This window comes from Falco cherrug, chromosome 9, assembly GCF_023634085.1.
Source record: "Falco cherrug isolate bFalChe1 chromosome 9, bFalChe1.pri, whole genome shotgun sequence".
NCBI classification, from domain to species: Eukaryota; Metazoa; Chordata; class Aves; order Falconiformes; family Falconidae; genus Falco; species Falco cherrug.
The window spans coordinates 6,724,107-6,748,329 of NC_073705.1; the positions used below are offsets into that span (position 1 = coordinate 6,724,107).

At 60.5% G+C, this 24,223-nt stretch overlaps 1 protein-coding gene across 5 annotated transcripts; it reads right to left on the minus strand.

Moving 5' to 3' along the window:
* Positions 1 to 55: 55 nt before the first annotated feature.
* On the minus strand, positions 56 to 16,744 carry PTGS1 (prostaglandin-endoperoxide synthase 1). 5 transcript variants are annotated; one of them, XM_055720315.1, is made up of 11 exons: positions 16,571 to 16,744; positions 10,595 to 10,711; positions 10,302 to 10,442; positions 9,408 to 9,551; positions 8,820 to 9,001; positions 8,630 to 8,713; positions 8,049 to 8,295; positions 7,177 to 7,463; positions 6,247 to 6,394; positions 2,819 to 2,941; positions 56 to 2,330 (listed from the first exon to the last, which is right to left on the minus strand). In XM_055720315.1, exons 1-11 carry the CDS (start codon positions 16,692 to 16,694, stop codon positions 2,110 to 2,112), a joined length of 1,818 nt encoding a protein of 605 aa, XP_055576290.1. In that variant the 5' UTR covers positions 16,695 to 16,744; the 3' UTR covers positions 56 to 2,109. The 5 variants fall into 5 exon arrangements, with proteins under 5 accessions (XP_055576290.1, XP_055576292.1, XP_055576288.1 ...); XM_055720317.1 differs by having other exon boundaries at positions 2,222 to 2,597; XM_055720314.1 differs by lacking the exons at positions 56 to 2,330; positions 2,819 to 2,941 and adding exons at positions 5,284 to 5,419; positions 5,497 to 5,872.
* Between the last annotated feature and the right edge of the window lie 7,479 nt (positions 16,745 to 24,223).

The window sequence follows — 24,223 nt, forward strand, 5'->3', positions numbered from 1 at the left end:
AGTTCCGTACTGTGCTGGGCTCTGGTGTGGCACGTGGTAGAAATTACTCAGCCCTGATGGCTGAGGAGACTACGCTTGAGTATTTTGTCGCTAGACCTTCTCTTGCCTTGGCCAAGCATTCTGCGTGTGGCTAGACACCAGCTGAAGTTAGGAAAGATTTGCCCACCTGTTCTCCCTGGCTGCTGGGCCACCTGTGCACCTCCTGACATTTGCTGGACGGGCGGCGCAGGCAGCAAACTGCAGGGAGGAGCATTCCGAGGCAGCACAGGGCTGAGAACCTGGGCAGGTACCAGCCTCTGAGTTTGTCCCTTGACATCTCCCAGTTGTTTCTTCCCACACGTCGCCTCACCAACAATTCTGTTGCTTTTTTTAGTGCACCTGATGAAATTGGTCTGAGATGCAAACGTTGCTTGGGAAAGGCCAAGGGAGCCTGGAGTCCTGGTGCAAAGCAACCGGAGTCACCTTGTCTCATACTGGCAGAGCTGTGCAGGTATTGTTCATGCTTTAACGTTTTTCGGATGCAATTCTGCCAGCACCGAAAAGCCACACATCAAAGCAAACTTTTCAAAATCTGTTAGTTTCAACAGGACAAGAGAGCTCAGAAAGAAAGCAGCTGGTCCTGGAAAATAAGGTTGGTATTTATCACCTTCAAATGTTCTGAGACACTGACACTAGTTCTATGTTTAAACCACGACTGGAAGTTAACACGTGGTTAAGACTGAACAAACAAGACCTTCCTACCGAGATGTTATGTGCTCTGTCTTTGCCGCCTGCCCTATTTCCATTCCATTTTCTACCTGCTCCTTCTCAAGCGCAGGACAGAGGTGCAGGCTGGCCCCAGGGGATTTGGCTCTTCCTGCAGGTAGCGGCTCTCTGCTTGGTTTTGTGCGTCACCTCGGCTGCAGCCTGGTCTGCTTTACGTGATACACTCTTCAAATCAAGAAGGTACATGTACTAAGTCCAAGTCATCTCTGTGTCTGATTTTAATCTTCAAGAAGTGCTATAAATAGGAGTTGAAAAAACACTTGTCAGGTAGGTTGTGTTGCCCCTGGGAAATGTTCTGTTTTGGAAAAAGCAGCCTGCTGCAGAGAGGGCAGCCAGAAACAATGGTGTTTACAGGAGGGTGTAATTCTGCACTGGGAGAGAGGAGTGTAAAATCACCTGGGTTTGTTCACATTTAATGATGTTCCAAGACAAACAGCAGAATTTGGCCACAGAATGCGAATGCTCAAGGAAACGAAGACGGCTGCTTGGTGAGGGCAGGAATGAAATCACAGTTGATGAGCTTAACACGGGCATTTAATCATGGTGCTGACCCGGTTGCCAGGCAGTAAGGAACAAGAATTTAGAACAGTTAAGTTTATACTGATATTTTTTTGGCCTCCAATCTACCTCTTCTTTCTAAAGTGTTCAAAATAGGCCTTTGTTGAAAATCCAGACAAGTGTTCCTGTGCCATGGCTGGCATGACTCACTGCCGAGGGGCCTGCTGGGCTCGGACGGGGGATTGCTTTTCCATTCAGCCTTGGTGCCCTGCTGATTTTTGCCACCACGGGGTTTAGATAACTTTCCATGGTGAATCTTGATCAGGCATGGGGCCAGAGGGGTGCAGGGTGCCCAGGGAGGGAAACGCCAAAGCAGCTGCAACCCAGCTGCAACTTCTGCCCTTCCCTCCAGCCACAGGGACTGCTTTGCGTGAAGCAGCAGTGCAGGGAATTGGTCTTTCTTGTGCTGTCTGCTCTGGTCGGCAGTAACCTCCTGCTCAGTGAATCATTGTGCTTAAGAGGTCGCACAACCACAGCCAGATGTTTTCATTACTGCTGCTCGCACTGCACGAATGCAGGCAGTGCTGTCCTCCTGTCCATGTCTGTCCCCACACAGGCGAGCTGCGGCTGAGCTCCTCAGAGGCACTTGTTTAAAAAATCAGAGGACATCCTCTGAGTTGTGTTTACCAAGAGCTCAAACAGAGGGTACGTCTGGCAGCGCTGGCCTCTGTGCTGTCACCAGAGCTTGCAGTGGCAGGGGGCACTTGGAGCACTTGCCTTGGCTGGGTGATGCTGGTGGATGCACCAGACTAAACACCGCTTTTAGATAACGCAAACTACCTCCTTCTACCTTGGATTTGGCTGTGCATGGTGATGGACAAGCTGGTGAGGTTGTGAGCAATTTCTACAAACTGCCGTGGCTGAAAGACTAGCAAAGAAAACACAAGGGCTTGGTGGCGCTGGGTGGGGGGAAGCTCCATGTGCAGGGCTGCGCATCCCCAGGCGTGTGGAGGAGGAGGCTTCAATGGCATGTTGGATGCTGCACCTGGGGTTGGTACCTGTTGGTCCTACAAAGAAATAACCTCATAGCTTTTCCCGCTGGCAGAAGGGTGAGATGCAGGAGGGAGTTGCTTTGCTGTCCCAAACTGCTGTGCAGGAGCTGGTGGCATGGCTGGAAGAGGTGTCGGGTTTGCCAATGTTGGCTCCGCTGAGCTAGTTCCTGGTGAAACATTCCTTCTTGGTGGCAAAGAGCATCCAGGCAGCTCTCTGTGCGCCTGATGGGCTCTCCTAAGCATATCAGTTGCTACCAACACAGCGCTGGCAGCCTTCGATAGCTATAAACAAAAGCAGGATGTTTGTGGTCTAACTGAAACAAGCTGAGCTTGTGCCTCTAGCCAGACGGGGAAGGGCGCTGGGGGCTGGAGCAGCTCCGCGCGGGGTGAGGGCAGTCACACGCACACTCTGGCAGTGTGCTCCAGCTGGCTGGAGACACGGGGTGCAGGGATCCTGGAGTGTGTGTGACATGTTGACAGTCTTTGGATGATCTATCACTCACCGTTTGCTGCCGTTTGCCTTTCTCTTGAGTGTTGCGTTGCTAGCTGAGCGAGGGAAGCGCAGCGAGGGTCACGGTCCTCGAGGAGGGTCACAGCACAGGGTACAGCCAGTGATGGGGCAGACCCTGGGGGAGAGACCCCCACCACTGCCATGTAACAAGCTGTCGGCAGGTGTTGGACATTTTGGTACCTGGGCACAGCATCACCTCCGTGTGATGCGGAAGGGGAAGGGAAGGGGAGAGGGAACTGTAGGGTGGGAAAGGACTGTGTCCTCCTCTTGGCTTGCTGCTCAGCACTTCTGCACTACATGGTGCTGCGAGCTGCGTGGGCACAGCGGGACTAGCGTCACCACATGCCAGGACAGCTGGAAAAGGCAGGCAGGGCAGGGCCAACACAGGTGAACAGGCAACAGGTAAACCTGCCTACTGTGCCTTCCTGGGCTGGGCCTGCCTCTGCCTCTCTGTGTGCCACTAGGACACTAAAATCCAGATGATATCCAGGTAAAACCATCTCATTTCTGAAGGGTTAAAGAGAGCGAATGAGAAGGCTTTTGCCTTGGGCGTCTCTGCTTGCAGATGTTCCCATGCTATGACGTCCTCCTAACATGTCCTTGCCAAGCCACCAGCTCTTTGTATCTCCCTGGTTTAAAATTCCTGTAACACCACCCTGTAAATGCTTTTATTATTGACTGAAAGTGCCTCACAACCCTCTCGTGAGGCATTTGGATCATGACATACTTGGCTGATCAGGGATACAAAAATCAGCTGGTGTGACAAGAAATGACTGAAACTTCCAGGGCAGAAGGTGGGACATCACAGAATTGTCACTCCCTCCCCAAATGCCCAACACCCCCACCCGTCCTCACCCCCCTAGGGAATGGCAGCAGAGAGCATGGCGGGGGCTGTGGATGTATCTACCTGGAGATACCGTCTCTGTTGTCCTCCTTGCCCCTGCCTGCTCCATCCCTCACACGCTGCCTGGCCCCAGGTTTCAGGGCAGTGCTCTGGACCAGGACTCCCTGCCCAGCTTCTCATCTCCCGTGGCTCTGTGTGATGGGCAGAGGAGCAGCTGGCACTGCCCAGGGGAGCACGATGGAGAACTCAGCAAGGCGGGTCTGTCCAGGGGCAGCGCAGCCCCCACAGCCTCATGGCATGAAGTCACCATGCCAGGTGGAAGTCCTGCTGGGATGGAGCAGGAGCCCAGGAGCTCAGCACAGGACGAAACTTCAGCCCTCTGCTCTCTTACAGACTGTGGCTGTCTCATGCCTACAAAATACCTGGCCAGCAAGACTTACGTGTGGATAGATTTTATGTGAGATAGAAATACATAATGTTGGATGTAAGCGCTGATACCGGCATCGGAGCAGCACAGCACAGGCTGTGGGGTGGTGGCTGGAGGGCTCAAACCTTCATGGGAGACTCAGGCTCAGAGACCCCCACCGAAGGATCTCCAAGGAGAAGGGTTGCTCCATTTATTTCTTCTGATGCAGTTGGCAATGACACAGCACAGCGCCAGTGAGCACATCCCGCTCCGGCTGCATGGCCCAGCCATGTCCCAGCAGGACACCAGCCTTCCAGCAACACTCCAGGACTTCTTGTCTGTCCCAGCTCCTGCTGCCTCCCGAGTGTCCTCTTGCACGGCCTGGCATTAGTGAGACAGAGCTTGGAAACTGGCTGGAGGAAATGAGAAGAGTTTTTAAAAATCATTTATTATTTTGAATGTCCATTTTCCTGGAGGTCAACCAGGAACTGATGAGGGTCAAGGCCAGCGACAGTGGCTGCCAGCTACTACTTGGTTATGCCAGTGAGGGCTGACATCTGTGTGCGTTTCTGCAGCAGGATGGAGGCAGGCTCCATGTGCATTGTGGACACCGTTTGCTGAGCTATTACTGCAGGGGAGTGTAACGATCATAGAACGGAGGAGCCTTCATCACTGTGTTTGCGCAGAGGTAGCATCTTGCTCCAAGCAGGCCATCGTGGGCAGCTGGTGGTGCGTGCCGGGGCCCTAGCCAGCAGGTGGAAGACACAGCAGGTCTGAGAGGTGTGATCTGATACTTCCCTGGTCTCCTGCCGCAGAGACGTTGCTTTGGCTCCTTCTTGGCTGTGTCTCAGCTGTGCCCGTGTGCTGGGCAGGCTGGGGTGGACAGCAGAGCAGCCGCAGGAGAAGCAGATCAGGGCAGGTTCCTACTGCAAGCGCAGCCTTACCAGGTGCAGCAGAGGAGGAAGGATGGTGAGGGCTCCCCGGGCTCTCTGCTCCTCTGTTCTGAGGGGGGAAGCCCCGCAGAGGGGCTGCTGGTGGCCTGGTGCTGGAAGGCAGTGGAGGGCAGAAGGTGACAAAGCACAGGGAAATCCAGAGCATCCTGGGGAGGTGGACATTCCCTAGGGAACCCCAAAGCTGGCTTGTTGCGATGTATTCGCTAGCAAGAGAATTGGGTCTGCTGAGGACAGCAGCGGCAGCCACGCTCCTGAGGCACTTGAGCTTTTCACAGAGCTGGTACCAGCCTCTCCTGGAGGGCTGCTGGGGAGGATGCCCAGGATGGGACCATCTTCTGTCCTGCTTCTGCTGGGCACAGGGTGGGCAGGTCCCCGTGTCCCCACCACCCCCTGTGGGAAGGAACGGGATATTCAGTGCCAGGCCAGCAGCTCAGCTCAACTGGTGCCTGGGCAAGGATGGTCTCTACCTGGGCAGGCTGTCCTGGTGCTAGAGCTCAGTATATGATCCACCAGCCCGAGGGCTGTCATGTTCCGCAGCATCCGGCACATGAAACGCAACGTACGGGCACTTCTTCACATTGAGGCACACAAGCTTCTTGAGTGATGCTGTCTTAACTATCTCAAAGCCAGTTGCTCCGCCAAATGTACTGGGTTTCCAGTACTCTGGGGAGCAGATGGGGTTTCCAAGAAGCCCCTTCAGGGAAAACGGAGCTCCAATCTCCACCATGCTTTCCCCAAAAATACCATTGGGTTGGGGTTTCTCAAGCAGTAAGCCTGGATAGAACTCCAGAGCATCAATGTCTCCGTACAGCTCTTCCAGCTCTGCTGCATTCTCTTCCTCTCCTGTGTCAAGTGAACATCAGAGTGCTTTAGCAAGGGAATCACCTCTGGCAAGGACTGGCCTTGCTGTGGGGAACGGGAACATGGCAGCTCCCACAGCCCAGGCAGCAGCGAGCCTGGCTCCCAGGCCAGCACTGCCCTCTGGACCACTCATCCAGCCCCCCAGGAGGAAGTACACCTGTAGCCAAGGCATCAGCCCTCTACCCAGTGCGAGGGTCACGACCAGGCAAGGCTTGGATGGGCTGGAGTGGCTTCTCCTCTGGGCAAGCCTAGCGGCAGGGGTACAGCTCGTGGTCTCGTACCCCACCTGCGGGCACAGACAACTGCAATGCCCCAGTGCAGCCCCCCGAGTGCCTGCGGCAGCGCTGCAGCCCTACCTGTCAGCTCCTGAAAGGACCTGTAGGGCTTCATGCCAAATCTCTTCCGATACTCGTTGAACGGCCGTAGCCTCAGCTGCCGGGATTCCTTGATGACCCCAATGGCCACTTTCAAGACATTGGCATTGATGGTTTGTCCCCCACCGATCTGGAGGGCGGGAACACAAGGAGGAACACACATAAGGCACAAGGCGGCACCAGCATCTCCTCCAGGGGAGCCACCATACTGAACCATCCATGTCCTGGGCACAGCGTCACAGAGACCAGCACATCATCACAGCAGCAAGAAGAGGGGGAATCACTGGACAGTGCCAAAAAAGAGCTGTAGAGCAGCCTGGGCTAGCCACTCCCGTTCCCAGGGCAAGTCCGGGAATGGTGCAGGAGAAGCCCTGGATGGATGGTGACCTCCTGGCCTGGGGGGAGGGGAGAGATTACAGGGGTTTGGGGTCACAGGGAGAACCCAAACACCTGAAGAGCAGCGGGTCTGCATCTCCGCCTTGCTGCTTTGCACAAGCAAAGGGGGTCAGAAACGTAGATGTAATTGCTTGGAAGAAAACATCCATGTGATGGCAGCAAAGAACAGTGCCAGGCAAGCTGCTCCTGTGCCCAGGCTGCTCCACCGCCCTCTGGGCTAGGAGACCCCAGCCTGCGGCAGCAGGATGCCAGGCTGACCCCATCCACCAGCAGCAGAGCACCTGCCGAGGCCCAGCCTTGCTACGCTGCTCACGGGGACCACTCGTGATGTGCCCGTCAGGTGCTGCTCTGGGTAGAAGATGCTGTGTGTGACATGTGACCCACTGCCAAATGGGGATGTTCATTAACAGGGATGTTCGTTACTGCTGTAACGGCACTGCCTCCACGATACCACCACCATCCCTCCCAGGGTCCCACCGCCCAGGCTCTGACAGGGAGGGGAGAGCAGGACCTTACCCTTCCTGCAGCCTGCTTGGAAAAGGACTCCACCAGCGCCTCCACGCCATAGTCCATGAGCATGGAGGTGTTGTACAGGAACTGGTCGTAGCTGTACTCTTCCCCCTGGATGATGAAGGAGTCGGGCATCAACCCGTGCCAGTGATAGAGCTGGTTGAACTCCACTGCGATGCGATTCCGGTACTGGAACTGTGTCCCAAACAGCAGCTCAGGGTCAAACTTGAGGCTCAGGTAGTACCCGCTGAGGTGCTGGACATAGTCTTCAATGACGATCTTAATGGTCTCCCCTGGGCAGGAGGCAAGAGGAACAGCCATCACCTGGCAGCAGCAGGAGCTACCAGCTCGGTACCCCAAGATGTAACCCACACGCTGCAGCAGCGCATCCCAGCACCCACCCACCACCACCTGGGCTCCTTCTGACTATGGCCTTTTTTAATTCGTTGGGAATTTTTCAGTAAATTATTTTTTCACCAGCAAAGGTCAGTCTGCCAAAACTACGCTGGTTCCTGAGGAAGCTGACCTCGATACTCTTCTTAGAGGTAATGTAGTGACAAGGCTTTTTTCTGAATTTTGGTCAAAAATTGCTTTTCATGAATTATAGTAAATGTATAATGACCATTAAAACAAAATAATTCAAAATTATGACAAAATTATTCAAAAGTAATTTCTTTGATGGACCAAAGCCAACTTTTGCTACACGGACCAAAGCCAACAATACACAGACGGCTGCCGGAGAAACTCCTCCAGCCTCTAAAGCCAGCCCGGCCACCACCCCCAGAGACCGACTAGCACCCAAGTCCTTGGGGCTTGCCCAGGGAGGTGCGACACGGGGGTCCACGATGCCTGTGCCCCACAGTGCCACTGGTCCTCACCGATGAGGATGAGGCGAGCTGTCTGGAAGAGCTGCTCATCGCTCCAGGTGGGATGCTCCTGCTTCAGTATGTCGCAGACACGGTTGTGCTCACGCAGCCAGAGCGTGGCATACATGCAGAGCCCTGGCAACAGCCCGAACACCTCCTGCCCCATCGCCAGCTGCTTCTCCTTGGGGATGGCAGACGGGTAGACCATGTGAACGGGAGCATCGGTGACCGTAGGGGGGTACACCTCTCCATCCACCACCTTGGGGAGACAAGAACGAGATGGCAGAAAGGGAGGAGGGGAGAAAACCACCTCAGTGAAAGCCTGCCCAGCTGGGACTTGCCTCCCTGCAGGCACCACGGCTGCTCTCCTACAAGCAGTGAGTGGGACAGAAACAGCTCCTGCATACAGCCCCAGCTGCGGCACGCCTGCTGCCATCAGAACAGTGACACTCCAAAGCTTGTCCCTCTGACACTGGCCAGCAGCTGCACAGGGCATCATGGCTGGGGTCTCCCGGGAGCTGCCAGAGGGACACGGGCTTCAAACAACCCTGGATCACAGGGCTGAGACATGTTTCATTCATGCTGGGTGATACCTGGAATTTCAGCTTCCCATCTCTGAAGAGTCGCAGCTGGTGCTGCCGCTGCAGGTTGTCCCCGTACAAGTGCCCCAGGTCCACCTGCCAAAAGAGCATGGCTTCAAGGCTGCTCCAAAAGGCCACACATCCCCTGGTTCCCATCCTCGCTCCCCACGTGCCCCCACACCCTGGCTCCGGTAGCCCTCACCCCATGCCCCAGCGCCTTGGTGAAGCCGCGTCCCATCTTCCCGGACGTCTTGAAGAACTGGTGGGTGAAATGCTGGGCGAAGAAAGCAAACATCAGGTTGGTGCCTCGGGGATCAGCTTCAAACTTCTGCCGCAGCAGGAACCTCTCCGCCAGGAGCTGGGGGTCGGGGAGCTGCTGCTTCCCTGCAAAGGATGGAGGTTGAGGGCAGATGCCCCGCGCTGACCCAGCCGGGTACCAGTGCTGGCCATGGGGCTGTTGAGGAGCACTGCGATGTCTGCTGCAGCACCAGACACTGGCTCGCCTGCACAGGCACCTTACAGCCGCCTTACACAGGCTACGACATGTCCCCGCTGTGTTCTGGGTGCTGTCAAGCTCCTCCTTGCCCGCAGGCCACCTTGGGCAGGACAGCAGTAGGACATGGCACTGCCAGCGGTGCCTTGCAGACGTGCCCATGGCAGCAAAAGCTTGGGCATGTGGGTGGGTGGCAAACCTCGATGCTGCACCAGGTATGGACCCAGGGTGCTGCTCCGGCAACTCAGCCTCAGGCCTGGGACTGTGCACTGCTGGTCCCCAGTGCCAGCCACATACCTTTGGTCCCCATGGGCGTCGGGCAGCTGTCCGGCACGGGCGGGAGGATGCGGGTGTAATAGCTGACGTTGGCATAGGCCTCCCAGCTGATGTAGCCGTAGTCAGAGTTGAACGTGGGGGGGCTGGGGATGAGATTGGCACGAACTGAAAGGAGAGGGTGGGTCACCACTGTGGGGCCTGAGACATGGGGCACCATCCCATGGGCTCTGCCCACCGCCTCAGCCCACCTGCTCGGTGCTGCTGGATGCCCTCCCCTGACACCCTGAAATCCAGAAAGGTGCCAGCAGCGGAGGCACATGGGTGTTTGGGGCTTTGCCCCCAGCCTTTTAAAGGCTGCAATTCCCTGCAGAAAAGGGGGGCTCGTACTAACGCACTAAGTGGATTTCTGGATGATGAATGAGATGACAACCCCATCAGAAAGGTAAATCCAACAGCCAGAGCATTCTGAGCATGTCGCTACAGCTCCAAGAGCTGGAACCTAAATATTTATGCAAAGTGATGAATGTGGGGACATATTTCCACATGCTGCTTTCCATGCAGCTGCTCAAGAGCCCTTTGGCCCGGAGAGCACAGCATGCCAAGAGCCTGCTCGTGTGTTCCAGCTGGCTGGCAGCCTGGCGCACGGCTGGGGACACAGGGACACCCCAGCCTGCGCACCCCTGCACCCCACTGCTGCTGGGCTGGGCAGCATCCCCCGGCAGGGTGACGGCACGGCAGAGTGCTGGAGTGACAGGGTGACAGCATCCCTGGGTCTCCCAGTGAGGGGACTCAAGCCTGGTGCCCATGGGAGCTGCTCAGCATCACTGCAGCCATCCTGTTCCCACCCACACCTCTGCTGATGCTCGGGGGGTCCCCGAGTCCTGCTGCACCCCAAGACCCACTCAAACCCCTCACCTGTAAGCACAAGCCTCATGAGCGTGTCCCTGATGAAGGTGCTGTTGATAATGTCCCAAACCCACCTGAAGTGGGTCAGGATGAAGTGGTAGAAGGCAGGACTGGGCTTCAGCACGTTGTAGAGGCGCGTCCAGAGCTCGGCTGGGGAAGACAGACTGGACAAATCACTCACCCCACTACGAAGCCCAGTAACAGCCCCAGCCCACCCGCGCTGCCACCAGTGAAGGGGGTGCTGCAGATGCAGCGTGCCAGCCCGGGGCCCACGGGTGCTGCTCTGGGCGAGAGGGACTTACGGGAGCTGCAGTTGATGCCGAAGTATCCCGTCCGCGTGCAGTCACACTCGTATCCTCCCAGGCCGACCCTCACGCACACCCCTTGGTGCTGGCAGGGGAAATAGCAACAGGGATTCACTGCGGGGAGAGAAAGGGGACATCACCATCCAGCCACAGTGTCACTGCGTCCCGTGGCTCCCTGCTCCTCACAGGGTAACGCTGCCCACGTACAGCCCAGCCGGGTCCAGCTCAGGGGGCTGCACCTGTGGGGGTCCCCCTTAGATGGGGCTCTTTGATGCCAGCTGCTTCTGTGAGCTCAGCCCCCCAGTCTGGTGAAAACACCGCGCTGCAGGCAGCTGGCAGGCAGGTGCTGCAGGTGCTGAGCACTGCCCTGGCCACTGCAGGATCAGGCCTGCGGTAATATTGCTACTCAGCTCCTCTATCATCCCCCTGGTGAGGCATTTTGGGCAGGAGCATCATGCTGACACTGCGCCTCCTTCCTTGTGGAAGCCTCATCTGAAACCCCCGGGCCTGCCAAAGGACCCACCTGCACCCCACAGCCGTGCCCTGATGGGTGCTGCGAGCTTGGGCTGCCGTGGCCGTGCCCTGCCCGGTGCCCCACGGCACAGTAGTGCCCTGCATGGCCGGGGCCATAGCCTCACGTATGGGGGACTGCTGAGCCCCTAGAGCCCTGGCACGGGACAATGCCATGCAAACACAGCGCCGGTGCCAACAATAGCAGCAACCGTCACGGCTGAAGTTTTCTTTGGCAAGTGGCTCCTCCGCCCTCACTGCCCCAACGGGATGAAAAGGGCCAACCGCTGGGCTCCCCCGGCTCCCACCCAGCCCCTTCCTCTGCCACCTTCGCACCCCAGCCTGCAGGCGGGAGATAAGGGCCCCTTCCCTCCCCTGGGACAGAGGGAGACCCCCCCGACATGGAGCAGCCCCTGGTGCTGGGCTGGCACTGGGCACCCATCTTCGCCAAGCCCCCCAGGTCCACCCTGAGGCAAGCAGCCCCCCCATACCGCCACTGCAGGCAGCCCCTGCCCCTCCACTGCAGGCAGCCCCTGTACCCCCACTTCTGGCAACCCCTCCAAGAGTAGCAGAACTCAGGGGAGAAAGAGAAGCTGGAGCTGGAGCAGCTGGAGCCGGAGCAGCTGGAGACCTCCCCTGCCTTTCCCCAGCCCAGGGAGTGGGCTGGAATTTCGGATGTCCTCTGCCACAGCTGCCTCCTGAAGCCCCACCAGTGGCAACCCCAGCGTCACCACGCTGGGCTGGTCCCCGCAGGAACCTTTGTGCCAGGAGAATAAAAGTGCGGAGAGACAAGCCCTCCCACAGCACGCCTGGCTGAGGGCTTTGAAGCTGTTGGCAGGACAGCGGTCACAGCCCCAGCAGGACACACAGCACTCGGGGACAGTGGTGCCACCGGCACACAATGCACAGCTCCAGTGCCACCAGCCATGGGGATGGGGATGGGCAGCATGCCCTGAGCACCAGAAGGGGCCGAGAGCTGTTCCCAGTGTGCCCAGTGCCATGGCTGGTGTAGGAAGATCTCCCAGATCCATCGGCTGCTCTGTGTGGTCCATGGGCTCACCAGGCCCCCGCCAGACCTGGTTCAGATTCTTCTGGAACTTGGGAACAGGTTCCAACGCTGAGGAGGAGGGATGGGCATGCAGAATAGAAACCACATTTTTTCCATAGGAAATTGCAGCTAAAAATTAACATCTTTGAGAAATAAAGCTAATTATGCAAAGTTGCTCAGCCTGCCAGCCAGCCACGTACTCAGGGCAGGGCAGGGGCTGCCCAGGAGCCTGGGACTTGGCCAGCAGCTCCGGCCTGGCCGCGCTCAGCCCCGTGACCCCAAATCCCTCACGTCATGGGGGCTGGCTTGCAAAGACGTGTTCGGCTCCCAGCCCTTCCATCAGGCTGCCTTTCATCTCTGATCTTCTCATGTATCCAGATGGGAGACAGTAGGCAGGTTATTTATCTCAGACAAATTAAGGTCAGACCACCCGTTCGGTATTTTGCAAGACGGAAACTTTTGCAAAGGGGGCCACGTTGCAGTGCAGCTGGAGCATCCTCCGGGCTATTCCTGTGCCAGTAGCTCTGCACTCTATGCTGCTGCAAACTTTGCAAACACCTAAAAGAGCAGCCCTGTGCCGTGCCCCATGCAGCCCGGGGGGGATGTGGGGCAGCCGCAGGCGCCACAGCCACAGGGCTGGGAGGATGCTGCGTACTGCGAGCTCTGGCATGGCAGGTCGTGTCCTGCCCTGCCTCTCCAGCTGATGTGGGGTGTCAGGAGAAGTTCACTTTGCCGGGGCTCTCCCCGTTGCAGGGCTCGATGGCATGTTGTGGCGGAGCACTCCTCCAAGGCGGGTTTGGCAGCATGCTGGGTTGGCCACGCTGCCTGCTCCTGCGGTTCACAGCCGTGTCAGTGCCGTGCGGTCCCAGAGGTGGGGTGGGAGCAGCATGTTCTAGCTAAAAGGGCAGGAGGGGACGTAGCATGTCCTGGCCCATGACAGCAACCCCTTGCATCCTTTCGGAGCCTCCCTCCCACGGTGGCTTCATGCCTCTCCCCACCCCAGCCAGGAATCCTGCGCCAGCCCTGCCAGGATGGCTCCAGGTGTGGGAAAAGCTGCTGCCAGCCTCTGCACTGGAGCACAGCCCCCTCTGTGACAGCAGAGCTGGTGAACGTGCTCCATCACTGCTGAAAAATGCCAGATTTTGGGGACAACATCCGCTTTGTGAACCGCAGCCAAAGCAACCTGGGGTGAATCACGGCCCAGCTGGAGCCGGCCATGCTCAATGGGACATGGCTCCGTGGCTGCAGGCTTTGAAGATGATGAAAGACTCACGCATTTGTTTTTCTGATTCAGCGAGGTTTCCTCGGGCCCACGAGCTGTTCACAGTACATGCACTGCAGCCAGATTGTCATCTGCAACCACTTCTGGCGGCACCATGAGCAAGAGCAGTGTGCCAGGGCCGCAGCTGCGCACCACATGGGGCTCGGCAGCCCTCCTCTCTGCACCTGAGCCAGGCTGCTGGCCCGAGGGTGGGCTGTGGGCTGCGGGCAGAGCGGCTGGAGTGGGGGATGCAGCCCCAAGGCTCTCGGTGTGGCAGCAGGCTCCTCGTTGTAGCCCAGGTTGAAGCTCCATGAGCCCCGCTGCAGAGGGGCTGTGCTGGGGGGAGGTGGTTGACCATGAGCCACAGAAACAGGCATGAATCCGAAGTGGTTCTGCCAGAGGTCCCCTCCTGCCCTCGCTCAGCGGGGTCCGTGCCCAACCTGCCCCGTGGTTGGAGCTCAGGCAGACAGTGATGTCCAGATCCTGCCGCACCTCCCATTTGCCAGTGGGTGGAACGGAGTGAGCTATGGAATGGCTGTGGAGAGGATATTCAGGTTTATTTTGCAAGAACACTTGTACAAAACTACAGCCCTGAAGGCAAGCCAGCAGCCAAGGACAATATCTGCAGGGGAAAACAGAGGAGCACCATGGGACCAGCTTCGCTCTGCTCACAGCCAGAGGAAAATTCTACAGAGAGCAAACATCACAGCTCGGAGCCAAGCTGCAGCCAGCAAGGAGTCAAATAGAAGTGCTCTAAGCAGCAAACACCAAATTAGCAGGAGATCCCAGCCTCAGCCCAGCATCCTGTTATTTGGCCTTTGAGAGCAGATCCGAGGGCTAGATTAGGGCTGTGGTCCTCCTTGCGCAGCGCTGGGGAGGAACAGGAGCCTGGCTGCGCTGCAGCACCTTGGGGCACGGTGCAGTTCCCCTAATTCCTCAATCAGATATCTCCCTCCCTAATTAAGACTTGGAAGACAGACGTCCTTTCATGTATATCCTGGGTATCTTTTTTCCCCCTCCTCACGTAGTGAAACTTGCTTTGATCCTGGCATGCAGAAGTCAGCTCCAGGGTGGGTCACAGCTCTGCCATCCCAGTGTGCGTCTGTCCCAGCTGCTTGGAGCACGTGGGTCCCCAGGCCCTGTCCTGTACCCAGCAGGACAGACGGATGTTGCTCCCAGCTGTCCTCAGCTCCCAGGAGGAGCTTCTCAGGGAGACGAGACCATGCCGGGAGACAGCCAAGGTGGAGGAGGAACAGCACAGGGGCTGTCTCTTGTCTGTCCCCACCACCTGTGGTCCAGCCCAGTGGGTGACAGCCAGTTCCATCCCATGGGATCCCTACTTTTGTGCGGACATGGCTGATGACGTCCACAGCAGGGTGCCTGCCACTTCCCCAGCACCAGCCCTACTCCTCCAGCCTTGCCCCTGCTGCTCCTGCTCTCGCTCCTGTTGCTCCTGCTCTGACCCTGCAGCCTGAGGCCGAGGAGCCTAGAGGGCTGCAGGGTGGCTTGGCCACGCTGGCGCACCCAGCCCCACTGTCGCTGGTGGGTGGGCCTGCCACCCCCCACCAGGTCGGACCTCGACTCCCGGAGTCCCTCACATAGCAGGCGTGGCCACCCTCCGCACAGCCACCGCCATGGGGCCTTGAAGTGCTGCAACGCCAGGTCGTGTTCCCCTTCTGGACACACTCTGCTGAAACAGGGAAGCCCCCACCTCGGGATCACTGGTTTTGCACAGGACTGGCTGCTCTGGTGAAGAGAAGTCCCTCCTCTCCCAGCAGGATGGTGGCAGGGTTGGGGTGTGGGCAGTGGGAAGGGCAACATGCCCCACTCGTCTGTGCCTGCACACCCCAAACCTTCTTGGTTTGAGCCACTTCTCCCATGACCCCGCTTCCCCTCCAAGGTGCCTGCTCAGCTCTGCACACTCAGCCCATGCACATTTTGGGGGCTCTTGGGTTTCGGCACATCACTTCCACAGCGGCAGGTAAATCCAGGCAGGCTGTTGGAGGCAGGGGCACCATCGGCACCATTTGCAACGCAGGTGCCCAGAGCCCTGCTGAGGGGATACAGCCCACGTGCCTGGGCTGGTTTTGCTGAGACATCACTTTAGTGAGGAACTGTAAAACCTGGAAAGTGCCACGAGCTTCACGCTGAGATGGCGTTTTTCTGCAGGGAGGAAGGTCATTTCACGGAAGAGGGACTGGAGTCACCCCATTAAGGACATGGAGGAAACTGCATTGTAGGGGCTGGGGATGGAGCTGATGGGATTCAAGAAGCAGTTTTATTTTGCAACACGCTCCACGGATGGCTGCCACAAGCAGCATCACTCCTTGACACCCCTGGGCGCACGGGCAGCCGTCAGCCACTGTGGCTGGGCCAGCACACATGGCACCGCTGTGGCATGTGGGCACGAGAACAAGACGATGGCTCAGGCCACCAGAGCCACCCCTGCTGCTCCCAGCCCTCCACCCTCCCCACACTGCAGATTCATCTGCTTTGTGTTTGGGGGGAGCATGGAAGGGCCCTGGCTGCCGGCATTCACAGGTATCGCCCCCCTTTCTCCTGAGGCGCCCCGTCCCCGCTGGGAGGCTGCAGGTGCTGCCCCTCAGCACGCTGAGGTGGCCACGGCCCCATCCTGCCCCAGGGGCTCACAGGACGCCGGTGGGCTTGGCGGGACCCCTGGCCCTGTCGTGTGGTCGTGCTGGGGCCACCGACGGCTCTGCCAGCGCTGCGTGCGGCCCCACACACAGCGCAGCGGGAGGTGCAGGGGAAGTTTGTATTTCAGGGGCGATTTTGCTCTCCAGTCCGGCATGACGGGCCAAAACCTGCAAGCTCGGGCGCTGCGGGGGCGGGCCGTGCGCTCGGGGGTCCCGGCCAGCGGCTGCCCGGCTGCCCTGCCCGCCCTGCCCGCCCTGCCCGCGCTGCCCGCCCTCCCCCCGGGGCTTCTACCGGCGGCCCCGCGGCCGGGTGTGGGCAGCGCCGGGGCAGGGGCGATGGGCGCGATCGCGGCGCCGGGGTCCCCGCAGCGCTGGGCTGGGGCATGAGGCAGCCCCCGGCCGCCCCCGGCCCCTGCGCCTCCGCGCCCCCCGCGCCTCCCGGTGCCGGCTCCCCCCTCGCCCCCCGGGTCCCCCCCGGTGCCGGCCCCCGCCCCGCGTACCGGAGCCGTCGGTGGCGGCGGTCCCGGCGGCGCAGAGCAGCACGGCGTGGGCGAGGAGCAGCCGCAGCCCGGCCTGGCACAGCCCGGCGGCCAGCGGGACCCCGGCCCCGCACCCACCGCCCATGGCGAGAGGCAGCTCCGCCGCGTCCCGCCGCCGCTCCCGGCCCGGCCCCACCGCCCCCGCCCCCGCCGCGCCTCCGACCGCCCCCGCCGGGCCGGGGCCGCCTCCGACCGCCCGGCCCCGCACCCCTCCCCGCGGGCCCCGCGGCCGCCCCTGCACCCCCAGCCCTGAGCCCTGTGACCCCAGGAGCCCTCTGCCCACCTCCACGTCCCCACCTGTCCCTCCCCATCCCCACCTCCCCGAGCACCTCGATTCCCATCTTCTGGTCCCCAGGTCCCATCAGGCTCTCCGTGCGCCCTGCCCTGGTCCCACATCCCCTTGCAGCCCCACGCCCATGCCCTGGTCCCCATGTCCCCACCCTTGTCCCCCTGGTCCCCACATCCCCCTGCATCACCACACTCCCTGCCCTGGTCCCCACATTCCCCTGCATCCCCACACCCATGCCCCTGTCCCCACACTCCTCTGCAACCCCCATCCCCATGCCTGGTCCCCAGGACCCCCATGCCCATCCCCTGAGCCACAAGCCCTCTTCCTGGATCCCCATGCCCTGGGGCACCCTGGCACAGCCAGGGCAGCAGCAGCACCCTGGCAGCGCAGCCGCTGGCTGTGGGCCTGGCTCAGCTCCCTCCGACCTGACCCGCTGTGGGAAGCTGTGCCGGCAGCCATGCCCAGCTGGCGCCAGCAGCCAGACTGCCCACAGCTGCCAACAGCCAGAAAAGCTGAGTTTATCAGTGAAACCATCACTGGGTGTTTCCTGCCTGGCTGCTTTGCCCCCCCAGCACCAGCCAGCAGGGACAGGATCAGGCCAGCCCAGCCCAGGCAGGCACCAGCCACCCCACAGGGAAGTGTGTCAGCCGAGAGAGGCTCCGCATGAGGCTGGGGTGGGTGAGAGCACGGTGGGCTGCAGGCCTTGCTGGGACAGCCTCAGGCGATGTCCCTGAGCCGGGTGGCACCCAGAGCCCAGGGGCTGTGGCTCCTCGCCCTCTCCTGTGCTGCTCTGCAGCAGTGGCAGAGACCCCGGCATGGGCCCGGGTGTATTTCCAGATTATCTCGGGTTTTGCTGTCACCTCCTTGCAGAGTGGCAGGAAGCCCCGGCAGGGCCAGAGGGTGTGCGGTTCCTGCACGGTTCCTGTGCATGTGGTGTGGAAAGCAGCTGGGCAGCAGGAATGGGGCAGGAGCAGGGCGGTGGGAGTAGGGTGGTGGGAGCAGGGTGGTGGGAGCGGGGCAGTGGGAGCACTGCGGGGCTTTGCTGTGTCTCATCAGCAGGGAGGGAGCATCCCCGCAGGGCAAGTGGCCTTTGCAGTATCAAAAAATGAACAAGGGCCTCAGATCCAGCTTCAGCAGGCAAATGCACGAATGCAAACATGAGCTCAGCGGGCTCTCAGCGCACTCTTGTAGAATGGGGACAGCAGCTGCCTCCCAGTAACTAATACATGTTGGAAATGAGTGGCATGTGTTGCTGTACATGTGCAGTTGGTGCAGTCAGCGTGTGCCGGGGCCAGGGCTGCTCCTGCTCACTGCCGGAGCCTGCCAGCAGCCCTCACACACCCAGCTGCTTGCACCGTCCTCTGGTCTTGGAGGCAAAGGGTGGCTGAGCCACCGGGATGGGCACCAAATGAAAAGCCATGGCAGGCTGGTGGTTTTGCACAGAGGGACGGATTTCAGCAGGGTGTTGGGGTGCTTTCAGTGGGAGCAGGGGAGGACAGCATCAAACACTCCCCCAGGCACTGCCCTGTCCCTGTCCCTGTCCCTGTCCCTGTCCCTGTCCCTGTCCCCACCGCCCTGTGCCTGTGCACTCCTGGGCTGCAAGAGTAGGGCAGCGCTGGGTCCCTCCACCCACTGCCACCACCAGCCCCACAGTGTCACAGTCCCACAGAGGCCCCACTTTCCATCCCTGCAGGCAGCCCCAGCTCTGGTCTTTTGCCTCCTAGCCTGCACTCCATGCTCTGTGCTGTTGACCACAGCACACGCGATGTGGCTGAGCCCGAGCCCCCGCACCCCCCTGAGCCAGCCCAGCAGCCCTCAGGGATGTCCCAGCTCCAGGAGCACTCCCATGCTCACTGCTCCGCTCCCTTCCCTCTGTCAGCTTTTAACAACCATTCCCTTGCACGATACGGGAAGCAGTTGCAACAGCCCCGAGGCCGGCTGTCTGGCCAGGGCCACAGAGGGGCTGCCCTGGAGGGGCCACCCATGAGCTGCTGGGCGAGGGAGGGGGCTGCCGCCGGCAGCTGCAGGGCAGGGGGTGGCCCAGCTGTCCTGCCACCCCCCCTCTACTCCTGGCATCTCACCTGGTACCCAGACCCCTCGCCCCACCCAGACCCCTCACTCCAGGTGCTCGGTGCCACGCTGGGCTGCTCAGCACAAACTGGCAGCTACCGACCCCCCAGTGCTGCCTGGGCTGCCTGGCCTTATGTCCTGGGGGGAGCCAGCCCTGAGACCCCCGATGAGACCCTGTCCCCAGCCAGGGCAAGGGCAGCTGGTGCTGCCTGGGCATGCATCATGGTGGGATGGCAGCCTCGCAGCATCCCTCAGCACAAGCACGATCCCATGGCCAGCTGGGACACGGAGGGCATGGCCAGGAGTCTGCCACGCAGTGTGGGGCTGGATCTGGCCAGCAAACACCCTGGCTGCTCTGTAGCAGCAAGGGGAAGCGCCAGCGTGGTGCTGTCGGGCCCCGCGTGTGCATCACCACCATGGCCCTGAGGGCTGGCAGCAGAAAACCAGGAAAGGATAAAGGTTTCCTTGAGCCTGATGAACCCCCTCGGAGGGTCTCATGGGGCAGTGGCAGCCACTGTCTCTGTGGTGCACACAGGGAAGGAGGAAGCGGTTGCTGGGCCATTGCCAGCACCAGGGAGCCCCGAGCCAAGCCCACCGGGTGACAGCCGAGCCCACCGGTTGGCAGCCACTGACACTGCAACAACTGACCCCAGGCAGGAGCACGGGCACCGCAGCACCGCAGCACCCTGCACCAAGCACCGCACAGGCAACCAGAGACTCCCCCCTTCCTCACCAGCTCTGCCCTCGGTGGTCCTGGTGTAGGAGCTGGCGGGGCTGGGGGAGCTAAGTGGTGCAAAGGGTCTCTCCTCCAGCTTTTTGACCCCAGATCATGGCCTCGTGTGTGGCCCTGCTGTCATGGAGCCAGAGATGGAGTGTGCGAGTTCCCAAAGTACACGAACAGCCTGGAGTCTGCACTGGGAAAATAAACTCATGCAAGCAGCTTTGGGAAGAGCAAGAGCCTCCCCGGGGCCAGGTGGATGAGGGGAAGGGGGATGGGGATGGGTGGCTGCTGCTCCTCTGAGCGTGGAGCAGCAGCGGGGACATGCCCTTGCCGTGGCTCCTGCCGGCACTCCTTGCCCAGCAGCTGCTAGCAGGGCATCGTGGTGGCATGTGTGGCCGGGTGGCTGAGGTGGCCTGGGTTGGGGGGGCTCTGGGTTTCAGGTTCAGCCCTGGTGTCTGGCTCAGCCAGAGCACCCAACACCTTCTCAGAGGTGGCCGGAGCACTTCCTGGTGCCCAAAGCTCCTCTCCCTCTCCCTCTCCCTCTCCCTCTCCCTCTCCCTCTCCCTCTCCCTCTCCCTCTCCCTCTCCCTCTCCCTCTCCCTCTCCCTCTCCCTCTCCCTCTCCCTCTCCCTCTCTTCCTGCTCGGTGCAAGGCCCTCACTGTGCCTCATGCCACATGTTCTTGAGCACCTGCTCCCAGCCGCCCCGTGCCAGTCGCACGCTGCTCTTCTGCTTTCTGCATCAGCAGCTGTGGGTGTCAGGGCTGCGGTTTCACCCCTTTTCCTCCAGCAGTTTCCCTCCTCCTTCCGGAGGCATCACTGGAGTTTTGCTTCCTTTTTCTCCCCCTCTCCAGAGCAGGGAAGATGCGACTGTGGCCCCCCCTGGCTCTGGCCATCCTCGGTCTCTGCCAAGGCGGCAGCCGGGCAGGATGGGTGCGGGGGCTACCCCGGTGGTCTTGCTGCAGTTTGTAATAGGATGGGAAGGTGGTTTTGGAGACGCGCTGCAGCCCTGCTCGGATGCAGCTGAGCCCCCGCGGCGGAGCAGCGGCTCTGCCCGCACAATGCAAGGCCGGAGGCAGCGGTGAGAGGTCACTGCCATGGCGTGACCCCACCCCGGGCCCCCCGGAGCCCCGGGCAGGGCACGGGAGGCTGCGGTGCTGGGGGAGCGGGGGCGGCTGCGGGAGCTGGTGCTGCCGGCCGCGGGCTCCGTAGGGAGGCAGCAAAACACCGTCAATGGCAGCGGCGCTGGCCGGGGCCTCCGGTGCACAAAGCGCCGCTGGTCCTGAGCCGCTCTGCCTTGGGGTGCCCCGCCGCTCCTCTCCGCCCCCCCGGGACCCCTTCCCTGCGTCTGGGGGGGCACCCCTTCCGTGAGCCACCGTGCCACCAGGGCAGGCCAGTGCGAGCCGAGAGCCCGCGGTGGGCTGGCATTGAACCTCCTTCCCCCCCATCTTCCCACTGTGCTGGAGCCCTGGGGACCCCCCATGCCGAGACCCCACAGCTGTGGGGTGGGGTGAGGTGGCAGCTCAGTGCCCCCCCCCGGGCAGGTGAAAGGCCACGGGGGTGCCGGTGAGGGGCCCTGCGCCGGGAGCAGAGCCATGGGACAGCCGGGCAGGGGCACCCCGGGGCTCCCCAGCCCAGTGCTCCAGGGGTGGCCGTGCCTGGGAGGAGTGTGTCCCCCTGATCCCGGGGGGATCTGCGTGGTCCATGGTCCCTGGCTTCCCTGGGAGGCTGTTTGGGTGGGATGTGGCTTGGCAGGTGGACCCTTGACGGTGGGCTGCAGGGGCTGGGCAGGGAACAGGGAAGCCAAACTCGCTGGTTTTCTGCCATAAGGTTAAGAGGCAACTGGTGACAAATGCGCTCCCGCCCACCACCACCACCATGGGGAAGATCCCCAACAGCCACGGGAACTTCAGTCCAAGACATCAGCACAGCTGATGCCGGTGGCTGGAGACCCTGCATCACTCTGGTCTGGCCCAGTGCTGGGCTCAGGGGGGCTGTGGGGCACAGGGCCAAGCGGGGCAGCGGTGGGGCAGCCTAGGGCACGAAGGTCTCCCTATGGCCGAGCAGGGCTGGTGGCCCCTTCCCCAGCTCCACTGGGCACGGCGGCAGAGGACCCAGCGTTTCCTCCAGCTCGGGGAGCTGACAGACACTGTTTGGGGGGCTACAAATCAGAGCTGCAAAGCCGGGGCTGGACAGGCTGTCTGGGAACCCGTAACCTGAACCCCGGGAAAGGAGGACTCAGGAAAGCGCTTTCAGCAATCATATTCATCATCTTCAGCTCAGGCTCATTAGGCTCACGGAGCCCAGCCCAGCCCCGCCACCGCCTCCCGCACGCAGATAGAGCCGCTGGCTCAGACAAATAAATGCTTCCAGCTTCCCGGTGGATGCGGCAGGTCAGGGAGCATCTGATGCCAATTACCCGTGGTGTAGGGTTCCCCGCCAGCACCGCAGCCCCGCGCTCTGGCCCTCCTGCCCAGGTCTGACCCCCTCCACCGGGGTGTGCAGCCACCTACATGTCCCCTCCAATTTGGGGTGACCCCATGGGTCACTCTCTGCTCCCTGTGCCAGGAGCCACAGGGGCAGCCAAGGGGGGAGTTGTACGTCTCCCATTGCAGGGGGAAGAGCAGCCCTGTGCCACCCATGTTTTGAGCATCTCCATCCTGGGGTCAGGGACCAGCGCAGGGATCACCCACCCAAGCGTTTCAGGGGATGCTTGAAAGCCACCTCACTGCATGGCCATCCCCACCATGGCTGGCATGTCACTGCTGGGGTTTAACTCCCCCAGGTTGTTTCCTCCCAGGCTGCCCCCATCACATGTGCTCACAGCAAGGTGCAGCGGGACCCCTCCTCCCTGCGCCCCGGGTGCAGGACTAAGGTGCAGCACTGCCCCGGCTGGTGCAGCAGGTTTGGAGCCACCCTGGCCAAGGGTCTGGCAGAGCCTCTGGGTGCGGGGCAGCCATGTCACCATGTGGTGGGAAGCACATTGGGGCTGTGCATCACCGTGTGACACGATGCGGGTGCCTGGCTGTGCCAACCATGTGTGGGTCCCAGCGGTGTCCCTGGGACAGCACATCTCCATCTCAGGGTCCGAGTAGAGGGAAGCTGTGGGAGTCTCCATCGGGTTCAGGTCCAAAATTACAGTGGACCATGGAAACCCATGGATGGCGCTAGGAAGGAATTCCAGGGTCCGGGCACCCATCCTGAGCAGTGATGGCAGCCAACACAGCCTTGCCGAGCACTGCGGCGAAATGGGTGCAGGCTGCTCCGCTCGCCCAATGGCTCTTAGGGGCAGCTGCACATTTCCACTTCTCCAGGTTCAAGCCGGCCTGGATGTCCTTAATTGCCCAAAGGTCGGCATCCCCGAGCCTGGGGCCACGTGTCGGAGGGACCCCGGCCAGGAACCTGACGCGGACGCGAGTCATTCGGGATCAACGCTGGGGGCCAGGAAATTGCAATGGACACGAACCTAAATATGCCGCACGTCCCCCCAGGTAATCAGGGGCTGGGCCAGATTCCGGCTGACAGCTTAAATGCCTTAATTCCTCGGCCGCAGCGGTTCGAGGGGGTCCCATGTGCCGTGGGCTTCTCCTCAACGGTTTCTGAGCTGGAGATTTGTCTGTAATTGGAGGCACGTTGCGTGCCCCTGAAAGTAGCCAGGTCCTGCTGGAGGGGGGCTGTGGGAAGGCAGCAATTTCCCTTATGGAATTATTTACCTGATTAGAGAGTTTATTTTATCAAAATTGCTTCAGAATGGGGCTGCTTGGTGTGTCCAGCGCAGGGAGCACCCCAGTGGGGCTGGCAGCCTGGAGACAGGTAATTTGTGTGCTTAATGGGACTAATCCACCAGGCAATTACACCAATAGATTTCACGGCTGCAAAGTGCTCTGTTCCCATTAATTAAAAATCTGTTAAGAAGATTAGCACATAAAGGTATCAAAAGAAACCCAGGAGTTTCTTTCCCCACTGGCACCCAAAGGCGAGTGTGGGAGTGCTGGATTGCTCACATTAGCACAAAAATTATTCTTTTAAAGGTAAGGGCTTTGCATCCAAAGTAACCACTCACAGTTTTCCCTGACATCCCTACCAAGAGGTCCTTTATGTTTAATTACAGTTTGTTTAAATTAGCCCTGATTGTTCGTGTGGAGTGTTAGCTTAAATATATTTTGCTGGTGCAGTTCCCCCGTGCCCTGCCGGCGCGGTGCGAGGAGGGCAGCCTCCGGCCGAGCCCTGTGCCCTGGCAGGTGCCCCCGCCGTGGGGCTGGTGCTTGGGGCTGCCCAGGGGGAGACGGGGATCCAGACAGGGTGTGAACTCAGCACCCCCTGGTTGAGATGGTGACACCAGAGCAGGAGCCGGGGATGGCCCACCAAACCCAGCTCTGCAGCGGGCACTGGGCTGCAGTGGGCACCTCCTGGGCATGGTGGTCTGCCAAGACCTCACCAGTGCCTTCTCTGCCAGCAGAAGCCCTGTGCCATCACCGCCTGCACCCCGCAGACACCCTGCTCCTGTCCCCACGCTGCTGCTTCTGCCGGCCAGCC